This window comes from Ostrinia nubilalis, chromosome 2, assembly GCF_963855985.1.
Source record: "Ostrinia nubilalis chromosome 2, ilOstNubi1.1, whole genome shotgun sequence".
NCBI classification, from domain to species: domain Eukaryota; kingdom Metazoa; phylum Arthropoda; class Insecta; order Lepidoptera; family Crambidae; genus Ostrinia; species Ostrinia nubilalis.
The window spans coordinates 5,086,924-5,110,471 of NC_087089.1; the positions used below are offsets into that span (position 1 = coordinate 5,086,924).

At 35.5% G+C, this 23,548-nt stretch overlaps 1 protein-coding gene across 1 annotated transcript in view; it reads right to left on the minus strand.

Moving 5' to 3' along the window:
- Window positions 1-23,548, minus strand: part of LOC135078295 (GTPase-activating Rap/Ran-GAP domain-like protein 3) — a 122,817-nt gene that overhangs the window by 34,186 nt on the left and 65,083 nt on the right. Inside the window, exon 2 of the mRNA XM_063972894.1 lies at window positions 23,141-23,210. Within this exon, the coding sequence (XP_063828964.1) occupies window positions 23,141-23,210 (70 nt within the window). The remainder of the gene's footprint in view (window positions 1-23,140; window positions 23,211-23,548) is intronic.

The window sequence follows — 23,548 nt, forward strand, 5'->3', positions numbered from 1 at the left end:
GATTTGATAATTTTTTGCTGGTGGCACTTCTGTAAAGCAGATAGTATCCAATCCTTTTGTTATTAACGCTCTATATTTTTTTAAATAAATTAAGTAGTGAATATTACTATGCTTAGTCAGGTAATAACAGTATACACTCAGCATTATGTTATACTTTTTCGTAACGTAACGAAATTCGCAAAAAACGTAACGAAATATTAGACAAAATGAGATCAGAAACAAGTATTTTTTTGATAAAATTTGTTACAGCAAATATAAAAGCTTACTAAATGTTCGTACCACACGTATTACAAAAAATGGTTAAATGAAGACTTACCGTTCTATATAAAATCACTGATTTTACTGCCTGTTACGAAAAAGTAATCCCACAAAACACACACGTTTTCACTAATTTTCGCGATAGATGTTATGGCGGAGACGTCAGGCCAACAGCCATTCAGAGTGCAGCTATTATTGTCCGTGTAAAATAAATACGGAATTGTTCAGAAACCATGGGAAAGTAGAAATAATCGTAACTAAAGAGTAAATAACGAAATAGTAAATGAGAGTGACTCATTTTGTTTTTTTGCTTTAAATTGCCAATTCATTATGACACCCCATAGAAAATCAATTTGATACAGAAACTGCGATTACTGTAGAACGATAATACAAAGAAATTTACAATAATTTAGTTACGTATCGCATTTTATGAAACAAAAATACATGAAAAAGCTACGGTGGCAAACAATCTAATAAAATCAAAGTTCTGACTCAATGTAATCCAGACTTCAACAGCTGCCGCATTTAGTGGCTGTACGTAGACGTGTAGCAGCTTAGTTTGTGCCATCAAGGTAGAGCACTTCTCTTGGAGAGCTAATTATGTAATCAGCTCTACAAGCTAAAGTAATGCTTAATAACTTCTTAGTGCAGCTTTATATGTAGCATTAAAGAGATAATAAGAGCGCACCATTGATAGACAATGCTGGTGTGTACTCGTAATATGTTTTAGCATGGTTTTAGCTATGCTATCCTATACAACGTTAAAATAGGTAAAAGTAACAAAAAAAGTAATGTAGCTTTCATCTACTCCCGATATTTTTCATCATAAAAATTGATTTATTCATATTCATCGCATTTAAAAGAGCAATTAATAGTATTGAAAGACCAATGAGCCGAAAAATGGACGTTTTATTACCTTTGACAAAATGAGCAAATGAGCAATTGAGTGATACCACAATAAATTCATTGATGGCTAATTATAAACTAACCTTTACGTCTCATAAAATTGGAAAATCTAATTTTATGGCAGCTATTTTAGTTGTGTACCCAAATAACCTAATAAGAGTCAATGAAGGGAAAATTTTCTATACGAATGGACAAGTATTTGATGTTATCGTAAAATATGATAGTGATAAAATAGTCGGATGAAGGCAGCAACAAACAAAAGAGGTTTACAATGATTTGCTCCTGTTTAAATTAATACGGGGAAGCAATGAAGGAACGAAAAATTGAAGTGATCATAGAGTAGAGTTCATAAACCAGAATACCGAGTTGCGAGACTTTTTTCCTTTCTACCTAGTATTACAAAATATTATTTTCGTTGCTACATTCGCTTTCCCGCGCTATTTCAAGGTATTTTTAATAAGTTTTCTAATTTTAATCGCCATGTCACGAACTGGAGTAAAAGGGAAACAAAAGAGCAGCGATTCTAGAACGCTCCCGTAATAGTTTGCCTTCATTACAGCAATTCTCGTCGTGGCGCTGACGAAAACGCATTTAATAAAGGTGGGGGGATTAGCTTGACTTATTGCGTCGATTATCCCACGGGCAGGAGCTTATTGCTGGCCTGCTCGCGAACTTTGAGGTGAGCTGCTTTGCTCTTTTGTTTTTATGCCGTGTAATCAGCGGTGTAGTGATTTTATATGGCTCAGCAACGGAGTTTAAGCTCCATGGAAACTTGATAATCGGGTTCTATTATGTGATATACAAGCACACATATAATTCGGTATGTTCTGAAATACGTAGAAAGGCTGATGAATTTTTTGAGTACCTACTTTCGAACTTTTTGAACAATGATTTGACAAACAATACGAATTAATCTATAACCTTTTGCCTGGTTGGTTTCGCCCACCTCTAACAAAAAGGAAATTCGTTATTAATTCCCAAATTACACTCGTATTTATACCTCAATAAGAAATCTTGCTCAGATTTCAGATAAGATAAAACATTGTTTATTTTTAGGGTTCCGTACCTCAAAAGGAAAAAACGGAACCCTCATAGGATCACTTTGTTGTCCGTCTGTCCGTCCGTCTGTCAAGACTCTTTTTCTCAGGAACGCGTGGAGGTATGAAGCTGAAATTTATATCAATTACTCAGGTCTACTGTCCCTTGAAGCTGTGAAAAAATCAAACTTCTAAGCCAACGCAATCAAAAGATACAGCCGTTTATGCCGCAAATTTTCGACACTTGCAAGGGAATCAAAACCTACAGGGTGCTTCCCGTGAACTCAGAATCTTGAAATTTGGTACGAAGCAACGTCTTATAGCATAGATAAAGGAAAAATTACGAAAACCATAAATTTTTAGTTACATCACATAATATATATTTTTTTAATAATTTTAAACTTACTACCCATTTCCTCATAAACGCGTAGAGGTATTAAATTGAAATTCATACCAAATACTCAAGTCTATAATACCTTTAAGCTGTAACAAAATCAAACTTCTATGTCAACGCAATCAAAAGAAACAGCAATTTAAGCTGCATATTTTGAAACTCGCAAGTACTCGCAAGGGAATCAAAACCTAAAGGGTACTTCCAGTCGACCTAGAATCTTGAAATTTGGCATGAAGCAACGTTTTATAGCACACATAAAGGAAAAATTCCGAAAACCTTAAATTTTTAGTTACATTGCAAAATATATATTTTTTAATAAATATAAACTTATTACTTTTTTCCTCATGAACGCGTAGAGCTATCAAGTTGAAATTCATATCAAATACTATAAAATAAAGGATTACTTAAACGATAAAGAGATCTTTGTCTTAAAGGACATTGTCAGAAACCGCCTAAAAAACCGCCCAAAAACATTAACCCATCATAATTATTTTCTATTTTTTTTAATACATTAAGCACCCTTTCATTCTAATGGACACTTAAGCATTGAAAAATTAAATAAATAAGTCTTTTAACGTTTATTCTATAATACTATTACAACTTCCGGACGTTTTGGTGCGTGGCATGGTCTAAAACCTATCAAGTTCCATTATTTTTGCCGATAAAATCTGTACGAGGCATTACCGTACTTTATTGCTGGGAGTCCATGTATAGTGATGTTCCTGCGGCCATCATAGACAATAAAATATCGATTTTGAAAATAAAATAAATCGATTAGAAGACTAGATTTGCGTTAAAAGCTAAAAAGATATTGACACTATTACAAGAAGCTATCTAAAGTGTCCAACTGGTCGAAGGTCGTAAATAAAATGAAAATAATTAGGACCATAAACTGATATTCATGGTATCATAACTGTAAAAGTGTCAGAATCCGATGTTGAATCCAATGCCAGTTGAAGTGAGAGAAACATATATCAACCTAGTATAGTTGCCAGTCTCTTATAATCTATGCCAATGAGGGTTTTCGCGATTGAAAAATCCGCGAGATGGCAATACGTATACGCGAGGTCCAAATGCTGCATGATTGGTGGATTTTGACATATCTGTCAATGTCATGTCAAAAATAACCAATCATGCAGCATTTGGACCTCACGTCTACGTATTGCCATCTCGCGGATTTTTCAATCGCGAAAACCCTCATTCATAGCGCATGTATAATAATAGACCAAATAAACTTTTATAGATTGTGAAAGAGAAGATAAAGATTTTATTATTTTATTAAAATTGCCACGAGGTAGTTTTTCAGTAGAAACCAGGATTGGATAATCGCTACAGGCAAGTATCAGAACATTTTATAAATATTTTTAATCGATTATATCCTTGTGAATCGTTTTAATAAATTGTCATTTTACTTTTTCAATTAAAACTTTTTCAATCCCTAGTCTTGTCAAACTGTCATAATGTCAACAAATTATAAATGTCACGTCAGTTGACTCAATTTCAGTCTTCTGTGCGTTTATTGTATTTTTATTTCAATGAAATAGTGCTAAAGGGTTAGTACTAAAAGTGAAAGCCTTTTTTCAGAAAGAAAACCAATGTGGTGCCCTTATTATTCATACTGTTTGAAAGTTACAAGTCAGTGATACAGAGTTGCCGCCATTATAACTCCGTAGTGATACCATACCAAAGAAGAAGTTTTCCTAAACACTTGTGTTATTTTTATATGTGATCAAATAAAAAGGATTAATTTTACTGCTCAAATGGAATAACTTATCCCAAGAGACCGAATATAAAAAAAAACCTCTCCATAGAAATTATCACCATCACGAGAATGTGAATTTTTTTGAGAATTTGATATTGGTCCTGTAAGAAAAGTAGTTGTATTTCAGTAGTAGAATCAACCCTTCTTGTTTCATCAGCAAGAGTAACTATAAAAACGCCCTGTAGGTAGGTATTATTAAGCTGAAGAGTTTGTTTAGTGTCAAAGACTGTCACACAGTGTAACTTAAATTGGCATATTATGATAATGAACATAAAAACTTAAATAAATATTTATGTTAATATTTTTTCTATTTATTTATTATCCCAAAGCTTCACAGTGACAGCTGAAACAGCAATACTGTTGTAAAACTAAACTTAGAACAAACTGTTACAAATATTTTACAAATTAAAATAAAACCGCATGTTGCTTTACTTTCTCGTATAGGTAATAAATGTAATTAATGGCTAGATTATTAATGTTACTTTGTTACCCTCAATAGTGAGGAGATCTTATAAAATGGTAACCCTGATTTTCATTGTCATTCAAGTGCTCTTTCTTCGCATAGGCTTCTGTGATTTGGCCAAGGGCCACACACATTGCGATAACATTATGCGACATTGATTTGACAGCAGCGGAGTGAAGTCTTGCGACTATGCAAAATGATACCCTGTAATCGTAGCGCATATAGACATAGACGGGGCGGGGCACATAGCTCGTAGAGCTGATGGCCGCTGGGGCAGGAAAGTTCTTGAGTGGCGACCACGAGCCGATAGACGTAGCGTGGACAGGCCTCCCACTAGGTGGACCGACGATCTGGTCAAGGTCGCGGGAGGTGCCTGTATGCGAGCGGTGCAGGATCGGTCTTCGTGGAAATCCTTGGGGGAGGCCTTTGTCCAGCAGTGGACGTCTTTTCGGCTGAAACGAACGAACGAACGATACGTATTACCGCTATTTACCAGACATTACTATTTATTGCATACTCGCCGGATTACACGTAGGAGCACGCGCGTTACAGCTTCGGCCTTGCATTATTATAAGATCTTGTTCCGCCCTTTTTCGAACTTCCTCCGTGAGGATATCCCCGCCGAATTCTATGATAAACCTATCAAAAGTCATATTCTGCAATGTCAACCCACCACAAGGTGGACCGACAACCTGATAAAGGTAGCGGGAAGGCGCTGGATGCAGGCCGCTACCAACCGTGCGATGTGGAAGTCATTGGGGGAGGCCTATGTTCAGTAGTGGACGTCCTGTGGCTGAAATGATGATGATGATGATGAAATGAATGAAAATGACAAATCTTCGAACGTGTATAATACCGTGCCAAAGTAATCATATAATTTTGGCACCTTAATAACTATTGCCGTTTTTGATCATGCAGCGCTACTTGCGGATATTATTGGAAAGAAAACTGTGTGGGCTCTAGATCTGAAGCCGCTTTAACGAACACGAAGTGCTCATACAATGCGGCGTATTTTCTTCCAGTCTTTAGTCAGGAATTTAGTCGAATTAAAACCCCGGTTGCACGTGATATAGGCGCACTAGAATACGATGCTTTTTTGCATAATCGCAAGACTTCGTTCCGGTGTCGACCGAATGTTATCATGATGTATGTGGCCCAGGGGTTACTGTAGCCGCTAAGGTTTGAAACTTCTTGCTTAAAATATTGTAGTCTTTGGCATAGACTACGACGGTAGTCATGGAGATAGGAGTTTGTTATCTCGTGTCAGATGTAAATGGTGAAAAGAAAACTCATGATTCGTGTTATTTTTATGCAATATGTAGGTTTTTTATAAAAGTGGAACCCCGAGTGATCTCCAAAACCCATTCTATTATTATATACGATTCGGCTTCGATATCTATAATACAATAGGAGTTTATTTCATGTGTCAGATGACAAGGGTGGAAACAACCTACGATTCATGTTGTTTATTTACGTGCAATATGTGGGCATATTATAAAAGTGGAATGCCGAGTTGTATTTCTAAAACTTGTTCTATTATTTTATACTATTTGGCTGCGACTCGGCGTGACGACAATACAAAACATTTTTCGCGAATCGGCGTTCATACATTCACACAATACATTAGACGCCATGTTGTCATAAACGACATATTATAAAATCGCTGTGATTTAATATTCTTAATCATTAATTTTATGGCAAGTGTCCATCAGGAATCATTGTTCTTACACACAGAATCGTATTATTTCGCTTTCGGGTAGTAATATGTCAAAATTGTTGGTTCTTAGGCGAACAATGTATGGAGAACGAACATTGTCCTTTATGCTCCTCCATCTTTCCCCATTGCAATGTTATGAATTTCATTTTGCAATAAAAATACCATAGTTATGACTCGATTGTCGTAATGAACGAACTTTGTAAACCTTGCAGGTTTGTACGGAACCCTCGGTGCGCGAGTCCGACTCGCACTTGGCCGGTTTTTCAATAGTCTTAAAGATATCATCTTAATGTCTTAATAAATAACAATTAATATTAATTAGAAAATATAAATGAATACAAATTGGTTACAGTAAATAATTTGACTGCTCAATTTCTATTAACGTTTATTAAAGATTAGTGTGGTAGCTACCTCGCTTGAACACCAAGTTATATTTTCGCCTTGCACTTTTTCAAGGCAACGAACTTCCAACCTAAGTGTAAACTTTATTAAAAACGAGCATTAGTATTTTAGATAAAATTTGTGCTCAAGTTAATTAGTGTTGTCGGAATTGGACTTTAGAAACTGAGGGAGCAAGTAACAGTCAGTCAGTTTAATTAATAGAAGAATTAATAGTTGGAACTGGCGAAGGTTATTTTGGAGCTTTAATAAACATGCATAGTTCTGAGTATAACGAGCCGTTGGAGTAGATGGTGATAATGCTCTTTAATTTCTTCGATGCTTTATTATCTACAGACTAATATTATTAAAGAAGAAGTGTTTGTAGAGTGTAATCCTTGGAATTACTTACTGAACCGTTTTATTTTCAGTACAAAACTTACATACTTTTAGCAAGGTTTTTATGTTGTATCGGTAGTAGTGTTATGTTGATTACTTTTAGTATTATTTCCAAGTAAAACAAATGTTTTTTTGAAAACTTTATTGCAAAACATTTATGGTACTAAAGGCGTTCTCACAAGGCATTCCCTTCCAGACAACTTAAGGCCAAACAAATATTGAAGAGCTCAGAGTAATCTTTAATCCACGCGCCACGGTTGCAAATGGTTCTGTATTTTTTCTTTTTTGATTCTGCAGCAAAATAAAATCTCAAACACATGGGCACAATCAGAGGGCTTACATGCGGTGTTCCACTTTTGCCCTGGCCACTGGGTCAGATAACTTTATGATACTGCGAATATTGTTCCTGTGTCCTGTAATTTGGTAGATTGCCAAGACGTGTTTATTTTAAAGCCGGCATTACAACGGCTTAACAAGTAATAAATAAATATTCATGAGATAAACGCAATCTTATTTATGTAAATATTGCTTTAAGGTGAAGTGGCTTACTTAGCAAATAAAACTTTTTTGAATTTATTTCATTACTCTACAGAAATTACAACAGTGATTTACAGGTGTCTAAATAAATAGTGAGTTTTCATGGTTATAGGTGATATAAATAAATAAAATCTAAAACAGTCACCACAGTGATTGATATGCTTGTTAAGCTATCTTTTCTATTGAATTTAGCGGAATCGGAACTCATACAGGTGAAATTTTAATAAAAGAAAAACAATAATGCTGTCATTAGGGACGCGTTTGGCACATCACGGACAGCTGGAAGGCAATCGCACCGGTCGCAGGTGATTGCCAGCGCCTGGGCCGATCCGCTTCGCATAATAACGTCGAAGCCAATAGAGTTTGGCAAACTTGCAAATAAATAAGATTGACACTGAATAAAATGACTCTACATTTGACTTATTTAATAACAATTTAGTAATTTTTCCTGATATTTAAATAGTTAATTTGCTAAATCGTTGTAGACGTACCAAAAACACGTTCTTCTTTTATCAAAATCAAAAATATTTATTAAATTTAGACCACAAGACTATTGGTAACACACATAATAATATAGATTTCTGCATATTATAGTACAATGGTAGTTCATGGATAGCTAGAGTAAGTAGGTAAGCGGTAATTAAAATAGTTCTACTATTTTTTAACTCCCTTCATGTAAACTTGCCAAGTTCTATTGGCACCGATTGTACCTCCATTCCAGCAAATTGATTGTCCGGCACAGCAGGTAACATGACTCTATAAAACCTAAAGCTAGAAAGAGAGACAATGAAAATTAATGACACCTACCAAACAACAAAGCTTTCCTTGTTTTGGCTCGCCTGAAAGTGCTATGTCATTTCAGTATACAGCATTATTTAATATGCTCCCTGGACGCGCTAGCGATTAATTAATATGACCTCTAAGTATATCACGTTAACGACTACGTTATTTGATACCGTTGAGATAATGGTCCGTTCCGTCCGGGTCCTTTTAATGTAAAAAATAATTTTGCAAGCTATGGATATGATTAGCCGGTTTTTGACGCTTCGTTGAAATGACTATAATTAAAAGATAATTGCGCAAAATTAGTAATTGATAGCATCAAGGATCAACTGAAGTTTTTAAAGATTTGTTTCACGTTAATCGAACAACGACCCCTAAACGGCCACTGGAGACCGAAACAATTGGTGTATTTTCGTCCATGAAAGACATATTATTTGTCTACCGTACACGGCGATTTGGATACTGCGTCGTGACAAGCATAATGAGAGTAATTAGTACCTTCAGCAGGATGGTGCAAAGTATAAAGCGCTCAAGATCTGCATTATGTTCAGTTGAATTGGATGATGGTGATTATTAAATGTAAATCACTTTCTTATATTATAATAATAATACTTAAATGGCAGACTTTATACTGCAGTGGCAGTTAATATTGTGTCGCAAGGCCCAGTCGATCCCGCGAAGCCCCACTAATCTCTCACAATTAAGTGCGCGTTGTTCCATGCAAAAGGCACCTTGGCGGTAAATGACACTAATTGCTCATGCTTAACGGTATCTTTGATTTAGGCACCTCTTAAAGATTTCTTGTAAGACTTGTGAAGGTTTGTAATTATTTTTTCAGGCGAGGATAAGTTACAAAATTAAACTACGATGAGACAAGTGGCACACGTTTTTGTATTTGGAACTTTTAATGATCGGTGCTATAAATGTTTTGAAAAACAATTGCAAATAGTAGGTACATAGCAATATTGTCGCCGTTTTCCTTATTATTAGACTCTTCGATGGACCTGTCAAGGCCAAAAAACTTAGATTCACGCAAAAGGAGCTTCAACGCCACGTGACTTTTAGATTGGCTTTATCTATCTCAAACGCTATTATAGTAAGTAGGTAACGATACTCCATATTCGAAGGATTTTACCAATGAAAAGTGGAAATAATAAAATATGTAAGGTATTGTGTTATCTTTTGCAAAAGCGGAGTAGGTATGTACAATTGCACATACGAGTATTACATTTTACAATATTGAAGCGTTACATCAGAGTCGACCGTACGTGCCCTGGATTTGTAGAGTACACAATATGTACACAACACGCGCTATTTGCTATACCTGTATGCGAAACAGATTATTTGAAATGCAGAAAACATGTGAATGCAGAGTGAGATCGACAATACGGAGCTTCGAACTTACTGCCATAAGCGTGTGAAAACGAACACTTTTCCGTGACTTTCAATAACCTACTTATATTGCTCGCAACGTTAAGGAATATAAATATTTAATTTTGTGCTTTGGCCAAATCTATACTCGTTATATCTTTAAAAGTCCTAAGCAATTCACACTGTAATCCGGGCCTCTTCAAGGCAAGAGTGTATAGGCACTTACAGGCAGGTATCCATCCTAGACTGCATTTCAGTAACATCAGGTGTGATTGCTGTCAAATACCTTCTGTGTTCCACATAAAAAAATATGGTGAACTCGTAAATAAGCTCGTAAAAATTTCGTTTGTGAGGGTACCTAATCTTTTTGTTCATGAAATAGAGTCTTAAAACCGTTTTAAACACTTCTCCACAGCTGTGAACGAGCTGAAATAAAATAGGTATGAGTTATCGCTAACTCCCCTCACCGAGTCCTGTGAATTATCAAATAACTGCGGATGTTTTTGTGGTATTTAAGTGAAATCGTAAACAGGATGGCCATTAGAGCCAGCTTGGTCTGAAGTTGACGGCACAAAAGATTGTGCGCCTGACAGGGACGTAAGGAAGCTTATTTCAGAGATTGTTTAGTACCTCCTTATTCGTGTTGTTTATCCTTAATGATAGATCGCCCGGTGCTTTGTCCTGCTGGAAGCTCTTCTGGAAGGACTGGTCTTTTGTTCTAAACGTCCTGCCAGAAGATTATCGCAAGTCCTGCCCGCAGTACGCAATTTGTACGTGTTTGCTTGCTGGTCCTTCCAGCAGTACGGTGACCTTCAAATTTGAACTCATCCTCACCAGAAGTAGTAAACACTTGGTTAGTGTTTATTAAATAAAAAGTCATGTCGTAGAATCATTTTGTTTAACCAGTATTTTACTTTTCTTAATATATTATAAACTTGTTTATCTTCTTTCAACTTAACTAATAGGAACTATAATAAGGAACTTTAAATTAATTACTTTGGTACGTCACTTTGTATTAGAAATTACACCTATCACTTACAAATACACTACAAATTAAAAACAAAAACAAGAAATAAATTATAAATGTTTGATTAGGCTGGAATACTTCACATTCATTATAATATTATCGCCAAAATGTTGCCGACTCCACGCCCGGCGCGTCAAAATGTGTCGCGCGAGCGCGAACGCGCTGCCCCCGTGTATACTCGTGCGCCATCGGGCTCCGACTAACGGTTAGTCGCGTTTTTCGATCTTGGGCACTATTGGGTGAAAGAGAGAGAAACACTCTATTTTTTCGTGTAAATTTGAAATTTGTACAATGTATACTTACGAAACTGTGATCTTTTAATTTTGCGTCCTACCGGAAGTACTTTAAGTCCTGCTGGCAGGACTCCGGGCGATCTATCATTAAATCCTTACTATTATTTCATTTGGCTATAATAGCTTTCAAATAAAATCATCTATACTTATAATAATATTATAAATGCGAAAGTAACTCTGTCTGTCTGTCTGTCTTGCTTTCACGCCTAAATCACTGAACCAATTTTGATGAAATTTTGCATGTAGTTTGAGTCCCGGGAAAGGACACCCAAGTAGCATTTTACTCCATTTAAGAGTTCACATTTAGTTCCAATGTGTACTTAAAGCATTAGTACAGTTCACTCGTGATGTATAAGCTGTATTATTGCAATTAATTACACCTATACCTGTCTAAGGGACTTATAGGAGTGTAGACTAGTGTAGAGTTATACTTTTATACGATTGTTCGTGTTACAATACTCTAACAACTATCCTTTAGTCAGCCGTCTGACTAAGAGCATTATAGGAGGGTAGAGATACGGCAACCGCTGTTTAACGGCCTACTTGTACGATGTTATAGCATAGCTAGCATTTTAATAGAACACACGTGGTCATTTATAAAGCCAAAGGCTGTTATGTTTACTTGTTTTGGACTGTTATACAGCTAGTAGCTGTAGTAGGACTTGTTTGTGATAATTAAAATAACCTTTTTTTACTATCTGTACAAAAGTGTTTCAATGGTTCGCATGTGCACTGTAGGCTGTTAAAAGGACTATATGTGTTGTCCATTAACATCAATAGCAGTTTATTTGTCCACAAGTACTACTCTTATTTGCTTTAAGCTGAACATGAATGTGAATGTGATATTCTATTACACATTTCCCCAAGCCTGTTTTAGTTGTTCATGGTGGTTCTGTACATGATGCAGAGGAAAATATTATGCCTGAACCTGAAATTTCCCTTCAAAATATACAGATATCAGAGTGTGATGATTGCAGTTCTAGTGATAGTGAATACCATTTTGATTTGGACAATTATTTAACCTTTCGCAAAAAAATAAGAACATGGGCTATTGAAAATCGTATTCCTCATTCCGCTTTGAATAAATTGTCAGGCATAATAAACGAATTTAAACCGGGAACACTACCGTCTGATGCTTTAGGTATTCATACTTGACTATTAGTACCTGGGCTAGGCGATTTAACGGACATTAATAATTTTTATTGCGGATCTCTTAAATTTCAGTATTTGAAAGAATTAAAGATACACAATTGACCTGAACTAGGTACATCTTAAAGCTGTACATAAGTTCACATTAGAATAAATTTATAGACATTAGCGCTGTAGTGGTACAAATTTGGAACTTCATATAGATAACAGCATTCTAACAGAACACATGTGAACCTAATATACGCTCACCGCATTAAATTGGAGTTTTAACAGTTCACATAGCCGTATTTCATTTCCACCATTTTGTTCTACATAACCTAAAATATTTACCAAATAAATCTCCAAAATTAATGCAGATTTATCACAAAATTCGCAGATAGAGCGATTGAGTTTTGGTTTCATGTTATAATTAATTACCGTAATATAATTATAATGCCAATACAATATCAAAAACTGAAAATTGTAGATTTCCTCTCAGCCAGTTTTAAATATTTTAAAATGAATATCGCGTTTTTACAGAGGCGCGTAAATATTTTAGCTGTAAATATGTATACATTTCACGATAAAGTTGCATTCCCAATGGCATTAACATTATTAAGTATTTAAAACCCGTGTTATTATTTGCATAAATGATTATCCGCCCGAGTTGTTTACCTCTTGGCACTCACGTACAAATACCAAACTAATATTAAAATGTGGAAATAATTTAGGACACACGTGAACTTTATGTAGCATTGGAGTACTTTTGTCGGACTTTATAACTTTGAAAGCTGTGCATTTAGCCACTTGTTACTCTTTATTACACTCACGTACGTTGTATGGTTCACACTGCGTCCCATATAGTGCCGTAAGTCAGCCTTAAGTCCGATGTTACTACTTAAACTGCTATTATAATGCTATTATACTGCTAATGTACAGCCATAGTGAACTTAAGGCTGTCTAATTTGTTCCCAAACTGGTTCTATAAAAGCATTTTAGCAAGCTATACAGCTCGTATACAGCTGACATACACAGCTTGTGGAGTACATGTGAACGACTAGACATACTATATAGAACCCCGAATGCTACTTGGGACATAGGATAGTTTTTATCCCGGTTTTTGAAACAGGGACAGACAAAATTCCACGCGGGCGAAGCCGCGGGTGGAAAGCTATTACTTAATATGGGTTGTTTGAAGGTGCAACAGACTACAATATAATACGACTTTCCTGAAAATTACGTTAAGCAGCTGGAAATACCATACCATCTATACTTATAATAAATCTGTAGAGAGGTCAATTCTGTACATGAAATATATTTTCAAAATAACTATCAGGGGGTGATTAGTGATCGATACTGATGCCAAAAATGCAATCAGTAAAATTTTTGTCTGTCTGTCTGTCTGTCTGTATGTTCCTTATAGAAACAAAAACTACTCGACGGATTTTAACGAAACTTGGTACAATTATTCTTCATACTCCTGGGCAGGTTATAGGATACTTAGGAATTCCCACGGGAACGGACATTAGCGGGAAAATCCTTTTGTATGAAAAATCTAAACCACTTAAGTTAGACGCTTGAAATTTGGCAAGCAGGTACCTTAGTAAACTTAAAGCTTAGTTATAACAGGATATTGCAAAATTCCTACGGGAACGGGAATTAGCGAGAAAAAACATTTGTATGAAAAAATCTAAGCCACGTAAGATAGACGCTTGAAATTTGGCATGCAGGTACCTTAGTAAACTTAAAGCTTAGTTACAACAGGATATTGCAAAATTCTTAAGGGAACGGGAGTTAGCGGGAAAAAACATTTGTATGAAAAAATCTAAACCGCGTAAGATAGATGAAGGGGGTAAAACGGGATCCACGCGTACGAAGTCGCGGGCGGCCGCTAGTAAGTAATAAAGTTAAACAAGTAGTTACTATAATAATTTATTACGACAAGTACACTTGTGAAATTCAGTAGGATCTATTTTCGCATCGTTCATGTTCCTGGCATAATAAAAATTGCCATAAGTACATCAAATACTTGCATAATATGAGTTTGCCCTCATGGATTACAGCCTGTCACGGAAACTCTCAGGCGTCCCATTAATTCATGCATTGCGAAATTAATTTGTATTTCTGCCTATGTAACCACATGAATTTTAATCAAAAACTACATATATCAATATTGGTTTTACGGTTTAGACGTAAAAACAAATTGAATTAAATAAATGACTTCTAATCACTCACACTTCTTGTCACACACAACTCACATAATAGTTTCAAAATATACTTGGTAAACAAAAAAGGCCCCTTTTAACAATCCTCACCAAATATAATAAATTGGATTGGAAGTACTTTGGAATATCTTTCCCCAAACAATATTTATCTACGGCAGCCTTTCCCAAAGTGGGCGATAATACCCCCTTGTGGGCGCTGTAGGCCTAAGGACCTAAAAAAAATATTGGGGCGTTGTGTAGAGTCTTGGGGGGCGATTTGTAATTTCATTTACTAGGAGGACTCTTATGCTCGTTTTCACCATCAATCCCTAATTTTTAAGTGACCCCTATGGTAACACATAACAGGATTTAAAAAAAAAAAATAAAGATTGATGGTGAAAACGGGCATTAGCTATCGACTGAGCTCTCGAATCTCGACTACACAATACATGGGGTCGCTAAAATAATTTATCCTCAAAGTGGGCAGTAGACAAAATAAGTTTGGGAACCCCTGATCTACGGTGTCAGGGACATACGTGGACATACCTACCTGACACCTGACCCACATCTTCAGCTTTATCGGCACACAAAGAAGGTTGTCATCGTGACTTGTGGCGAGGATAGTTCTAAAGACTGTTAAGAAAAGGGGCTTATGGATAGCTGTTTTCCTAGTAAATAGGTAAATCCCATTCTTATATTTTTTTTTTTCTTTTTATTTCTGTCTTACCATACCATGTCATATTGTCCTGAGGGTACTATTTTGTCCTACTTTTGGTACTTTCTGTTTGTAATGTGTGTTTCTGTTATGCAAATAAACGTTTTATCTATCTATCTATCTATCTTATAAATAGGGGACATGTGGAAATGTGTGACTCAATAGAAAAGCAATTGTCTTAAGGCGACGTAAAGAAGAGGAAAAGATTAACTTTGTGCCCATATCAATGTGTTAAACCAGTTTCTATGAATTACTATTATGTAGGTACTTAGTTTCTCTATATTTTTATTTTAAAAAAATATGTCATATTTGTTGTATTTTTTATGGATAATTTTTTTTAATTCAGCTGGAGATAACTTTTCCCTAATACTCCACGAGCTCGATCCTTGACTATAATGAAAAAATTACAACTCTCGATACATACCTAGATGAATGCGCAATTTAATTTACGTTAGCCTAATAATATTGGTGAGAATTCTACGATCATTAGGGGCTCTGTTAGGCATTATGTCAAGCAAGATGATTGATTCGATTCGTTGTCAAATTAGCGCTGCTAAACACCCCTGGCAGTTTGGTTACTGGTATAGCAAATTGTAAACGTTAATTGTTCATGTTAACGTCGTATCTTAATGTCAGATGTGTTCAAGATTCACTTGACTCCTTCCTTAGTAAATAATGTATCTAATCTACTCATAATAATAATTACCTATATGATACTGGCATTTGGCCGTGGTACCTCGCGTTAAATTTTGGACCCCAATTTCAAAATATTATCTTACTACGTCATACCAACTACTTATTTGTGTGCCTTTTAATGCAGTCCGTTCAGTGGTTTATATTGTGTTAGTCATTAACGTGTTTACCAGTGGCTGAAATGGTGATGACGATGATGAAGTCTAGATATTAGCACGTTACTACCTTGTTTAATATACCACGCAATTTTGTATACCCATTCTTATAAGATACACCATACAAGAATGCGTGGTAAATTCAGTGAACTGCTCCTGAATCAAATGTACCTACTACTGCTTTTTCTATTAATTTATATTAACCGGCAGACAGTGGTGACTGAGTTTGTTGGGGCGCTTCTTCTCAGCACTTGCCTTGAAGCGCTAGTAGGGTAAAAAGATTATGAGACATGTAGAGGCTCCTTAAGAGAAAAATGACGATTTGTAAGAACTATTTATTAGTCTAAACAACTAAAGAAATTTTGACTTTGACTTTGACTTTGATGTTCAATAGAAAGGACTTCCTTCTTTACTAAACACTGAGTTCCCAAACTTTATTACCTTGATAAATTGAGTACCTACTTATATTCGCCACTCAAACTGCGGATAGCGAAAGATTTCTCTTGGAAAAGGTCAAGTTTAATCAAGTTACATTGAAGAGTACTTAACTAACAACTCACTCTTTCTTGCAGCAGACTTTTAAGGAGATTGTTTGCGTGTTGTTTTGTAGTGTAGCATCACGATGCTTTTAACGGTGCTGTAGTTACATTGTCTATATCGATGAAGTAAAACTTATACTAAATAGAAAATAAATTAAGCCCCACCTCAATTAATCTGATTTACCTATTTATTTTTTAGTTAAAAATACGAACGAATAAGGCTTGAAAATAAGAGCCGTGTATTTTTTCTAATAATAGTAAATTTGTATGTATCGAGTAAGTGGACTAACGTAACCTTAAGTTAAATACTGGGTTCGATTGAGAGACTAAACTACTTTTACCTCAATTTCGAACTTTGGATACAACTACATTATTTACACGCATGCAAACAATCCTTGAACTTACAACTAAAGGTCAAAAACTAATCTATGCCTGACTCACGTTCGGTCCGCTGACTGAAGGAATTTGAAGCGTAAAATATTAAAGGAATCAAGACATTATCATGCAATCAATACAAATAAAATACTTGCTGTTTTACCTGACTCATATGTATAATGTTTAAATGCTTAAAAACTATCTAACTATGTGACGTATTTACAGCACTACGTTTTAAAAAGCCATTGCGAGTTGTATTCACGCGGGAAACCCTAAGAGGATTCAATGGCCGCATTATTTATGTATTCAATATCCGCTTTTCTGCGAATTATTATTGTGAGGAGGGATTAGCTTGATCGGTAATGTCTTAGCGACTTAACTGGGCTTAGCATCTGTAATCGCAGATTTGTAGAAAGTCATTTTAAACCTTAAGGTAAAGCCTTAAGGCTTTCATTCAAGGAAAGTCTGAATGGTGCTGATGAAATGTTTTTAAAACACCTTCGTGTTTGTACACTCTCTTTTCTGTTTATCGCAAAAGACGTGAAATTACAAGAAAATGTGCAATTTTTACGTTCGATACCTGAATCAATAATAGTGTGTACGGTATACTGTACATATGTTAGGACTAGAACACCTTCGTGATAATAGTATCGTATGTCTGTTATCGAGTTAGGGAGCTATGTATACTGTGTAGTGTACACAACACAATATAATTTAAAGCAGTAAGCTAAGTTCAAATCAACGTTATAGCAACTTACTTATACATCAGGTGAGAAATCAATGCTTGACAGTGAATCGCAATGGAAATGTCGTTAACGAAGCTTGATGAACTAGAGAGCATTGTGTAGTATTTGATCATCAGGCAATGTTGAAGGGAAATTCTGCTGCCAGCTGAAGAATCGATGTAGAGTCATTATAACCAAACATAACGTAAACGTTCACATTACAAGCAGGGGTTATGGGCTGGAAAATTCGCAATGGAAGCGGAATTATAACTATGTTACCAAATACTGATTTAACTGCATTTACTTCAGGTGTATTCGCTTACGTCCATTTTCGCTGATTCATCGTTTATTGCCAACGCGTTCAATACCTATGAGCGATGGAGCTCTGGGAAGTAATTAATACTAGAAGCAGTCCCGATACAGCCTTACGTATTGTTTGTTGATTGTCTATTGTTTCATTGGATGCAGTGCATAATTATTCATCTCAATAACTAAGAGTAGGCGCACACCGTTGATTTTTCGTCGGCCGATAGTTTAGTCGGGCAGTTGATCAGTATGGGCATGTATAGGAGTGCGCACACTACGCCGATTCGATTTGGCCGATTCTTCATACAAATTAAAATCGGGCACAACTATCGGCCAACTAAAAATCAACGGTGTGCGCCTACTCTAAAGCTCTAAAACTTTTTTGTACTATATTTTAAAACTTATTGGCACTATCATTCGTGTCATTTTTATCTAGAATATAGTTTTAAAATGTAGCCTATGTAATAAATAAGGTCATAAAAGTAAGAATTGATCGAATTTCACTGTATTTTTTGTAATGTCGACGTTTTACAGCACGCAACGCAATTAAGTAATCAATGGTAGAGCTTTTTAGGCATATTTTAGATAATACGATTTTATAAAAAACAAAAGAACTACGTAGGTACCTATATCACGCGATCAGTCTAACAGATTTAAAACTCGCTCCCTTCTGTTTTCTATCGACTAATAAAGTGGCATAATTATTCGCAGGATGCGCACATAAATATTCAACTCTACGAGCTGTTTTGCACTGGCAACTTCGAAGGAACTGGCGCCATATTGCTCTATAATTCAGACCCAAGTTAACTCATGTAACTCATATCATGATATTGCGAAGAGCGAGTAGATATTATAGTATATGAGGTATTTTTGAGGAAGACTCTCTTAACATGTGATAAAGTTATTGAAAACAACTTAGGCTGGGTTGCACCATCTTACTTTAACTTTTACGTCAAAAATTTGTCAAACTCCATACAAAAAACTCCGGTTATCGTTATTAATTAAAAAAAAATGTTAGGTGGTGCAACTCAGCCTTAATGTGAAATGTCGGCAGTTAATAACGGATTAGTTCAATAGTTTGTAAATGTATGGTGTAACAAAAGGTACTTAGCAAGCGATTCGTTTCATAAAGTAAAACCAAACCATTACTGTTTTCTTTGGTAATTATCGAGATTAAAATACTTAAATAGATTTCAATTACATTCACGAAGCTATTTAATGTTATTGACTTTCTGTGTAGAGAAGTAAAATTTTATACCTACACTTAACACTTAGCTAAAACGAACAAAACATCTAATCAGGCTGAATGAGATCTTATAAATACTAAGTGTTCTTCGCAAAAGATCTCATATTAGAGGAGTGGCTAAAGAGTAACCTACCTACATGAAATTATTATGTAGTATTGCGACTATGTACGGCAACTTCGTAATTGTATTTTATGAGTGCAGTTAACACATGCTTGTAATTAATTGATGTAGTACATATTTAGCAGACTATTTTAATTAAATCTATTATGTACTTACTATACATCACGTTATTTCGCCTTTCACTAGTATGAAAACAGTGGGCGTTAGTTCAAAGTCAAAATCAAAGTCAAATTTTCTTTATTTGTATAGACTATTAAGTAGTTATATTTTGGGGTAGGCAATTTCTAAGTTTAAAAAAAGCTTGGACTTTAATCAATAGTAAAAAAACATTCTAACCGTCTAGATATGATGTTAACTTACCTATGTACTTACTTAGGCTCTTATTGTTTAAGTTTTTAATTTTGCTACATCATGCAATATTCACGAATAAGCGTAGCAAGTAAAAAAAAAACTCCAAATGATTCGATGGAACTACGAATACCTAACTCGTAAATATACTCGCACAATAGCAATTTCATCGATACAATGGACAATGACTATCAAGTTGTTGATGGGTCTTTGCTATTGCCACCTACGACCACCTGCTTCATTTGCTAATAAAGTAGAACTACCAATCTAATAAGAAGAAAGCAACACTGTTAAGTGTAATGCTGTAAACACAGTTAAATAGACAACACTCCAATTGGCATCTTCTCGAAATAATAAAATTGCTGGAGTCGCCTGTTAGTGTTAGAACATCAGACGCGAGCTAATATTGAACATTTAAGAGCCTGCTAGGCAATCAAACAGGTTATGGCATGGATAGATAACTAAGGAAGCCATAAGTAAGATAAGGTTAACTGAAAAATAATGCCATAACCATAAGGTATTAAGTTCGCTGTTTGTACTCTGTTATTGTTGGAGTCGGAGTGGTCGCCATGGCCGAAATCGGTCGGATGGATCATCATCATCATCTGTTATTGTGTGCAATAAAGTTTTAAACATGTGAGAAAGAATACGTCTGATCTGAGGCCTTTGTCCAGCAGTGGACGTCTTTCGGCTGCAACGAACGAACAAACGAACGAGAAAGAATACCACGTTTGTATTAATATAGCGTTGAACCACTTTGGTTTGAACCATTTAAATTGTTTTAAATTCCGTAGTTAGCAATTTGCTTTAAATAAAATATTTCCGAATTCAAAATGGTACCTCAATATAAAATGGTTCATTAGTAGTAGTATCAGACAGCGGAATAAGTATTTGTAAAGCTATACTAATTAATCGCAGTACGTTTTAAACCGACTACTCAACGTCCCTCGCGAAACAAAGGGTTAATTAAAAGAATCTATGTAAATTTTACGTTCGTGATATTTTTCGCTGCCTGACTTGTTTCGTTCGTTAGTGTATTTTGTTATTTTGCTGTTTTATTCTTTCATTCTTTATCAAAGAGGATTAATAAATTAACTTATAAAGTTTTATATTTACGTTGAACATAAAACAGCACTTTTGAGTTTAGCGAATATTAGTCTAATCGAGTACGTGACTGATGCATGACAACTGTATGTAAAATTATTAATTTACTAAACAGTTATTAGAACATTTGATTTTATGAATATTTTGGTTGAAAAAAGGTACCTACTATTACCACTGCTGAAGATAGTGTTATCCATAATATCGTATCATCGTCCATACATTACTTACAGAAATTTCAGTCGTTGTTTCATTTAGTGGCTATGAGGTAAATGTAGGTACCTACGTCCCGATACCTACTTAAAAGTTTCTAAACCGTTTTAAACTAGTACTGCCATAAAACACGCGCTTTATGAAACCATGCCACCAGCAAAAAGTTTTTGTTGTTGAGCTGTTTTGGTTTTCAAATGAATTGCCACCAGAGCCTCGCAAAGAAAAATTGCATTTGTGCTGTGGCGAGAATTTACGGTCCGCGTTATTAAGACTGGGGGAGGAACTCGAAATGCTATTAGAGAGAAACGTCTCAAGATATATTTTTGCAATAAGAGTCACAAACTTCTGAGGCCATCTTGCTAACAACACTTAAAACAAAAAGAGAGCATTTACAGAAAACATCGGTCGGCAGGTACGAGTAGCAATAACCTACCTAAAATACGTGTTATAAGCATTGCCAGTTGACCAAATAGAGATTAATTTGCACAACGGGCAACTGTTTATATTAATATTAATTTGAAGTCAAAATGGACTCATGAACTTCACCTCAATGGTGTCTTTTAGGAATCTACTACCGAACATTTGTAGCAACGCTATTCTACTGTCTTCTGTTAAAAGTTGCTGTAACCTCAAACTCTACTTTTCCTTATCATAATGTAGTTTACTAACTCAACGTTGCTAGTTTGTTTAGCGCCTTAGAATTAGCACTTAAACGTACCTAAGTAAAACCTTGGATGACATAGTACTGGCCTGATTCGGCCGCCTAAGCTGATAGGTCAGTAACATGAATAGTCGACCTGGTTTTGTCACTCTTATTCCACTTCAGCATTTCCTATGCCACCGACCACTACCGGACCATTTCTGTCTACAAAGCCTAAAATTGTATTGGCTGGAGAACACACAATTTAGGCCCTGATTTTATTGGCATTGTATCGAAAACGTATAACAATAAAATATCAAATGTCAGGTTAGGAGAAGCAATCAGATGGAATGTATCAAATAAAACGATTCATTGAAATGCCAATTACGCGGGATGCCGGTGGGGTTGAGTGCGGAATAATACGAATTGTACTTTGTATTGTTAACATAACAAAAGTTGAAATTCGCGGAAGCAATGTGTTAGAATGTTAGGATCTAATGTCCTTTAGAAACTTAAATATAGTTTTTAACATAATTTCTTGAACTGTAGTTAGAGACATCTAATTTAACTGAATATTATCTTCGAGTCCGTATTTAGAGAGTTATTATCCTGAAGATCCAAATATCAGCAGATACAGTTGAAAGATATGCGACAAGTCGATGGCTAAGCATATTTCAAAAAGTTTATATCTCCTTTAAAAAGCCAATAAGGCTTAAGCTCCGAGTGTCATATCTCCGAGATATTCAATAAAAATTTCAATAAGCCTGCCAGATGCAATAACTTAAGAATCGCTGATTCTGCGCCGCCAACAATTCAAACCGTCAGTATTTGTCAAGAGCATTTCGCTCTTTCTTTCACTATTTATACGCGTCTCAGCATTCTACGTTTAACTGTTTAAAATTCATGAATGTACGCGGCATTTCGGTAGCATGCGCTGGAAAAGTGGCTGAACCGCTTTACTTCAGCGTCTTCAGCTGCTTAGATAACGCGAATTAGTTCGCGATTGCATATGTATTTAACAATGCACAATATTATGTCTACAATACATGAATGAATTCATTAATTGATACCTATGCTACCAAAAACATCTTATAACTGGCCGTAATTAGGGTAGTTTAGTTTTATTGACACTCCCTTACTACCTACGATTTTACGTAATAGAATTCTATTTTGTTATTTGGTAAAGGTATAAAAGGTATAAGACTCTTGTAGAGACTTATCTGACTAATTAAAGTAACACATATTGTAACGTCCAATAACAGCCAATGTTTGAATTCTTATTAATGGAATGGATTCAAGTACATACCTGTTCAACGGATCCATATTGCCTTCGAGAGAAGACGCCCCGTCTGGAGATCAGCTCACTTGCTGACGAACTGTGGACAAAATAATAGTAGTTTAATATTGTAAAATAGCCGGTAACTTAAAATACATAAGATGCAAAATGCTCTATATTTCAGATGCCATGTCAGTGACCTCAATATCTAACCTGATAGGAAAAAGTTTCCCTAAATTATCATGACATATTATCACGCAACGAATGTTACTGCCGATGGACGCAGTTAGCAAAACCTTTCAAATTAGGCGCAATTGCAATATCCTGAGTCTGACGGCCGAATACTGAAACGCCATTTAAATATTTGACGGCTTCTCAAATAGTTAAGCAGCTCCTAAACTTACATTTCGCATACTCAAAACAATATCTGAGCAGTTC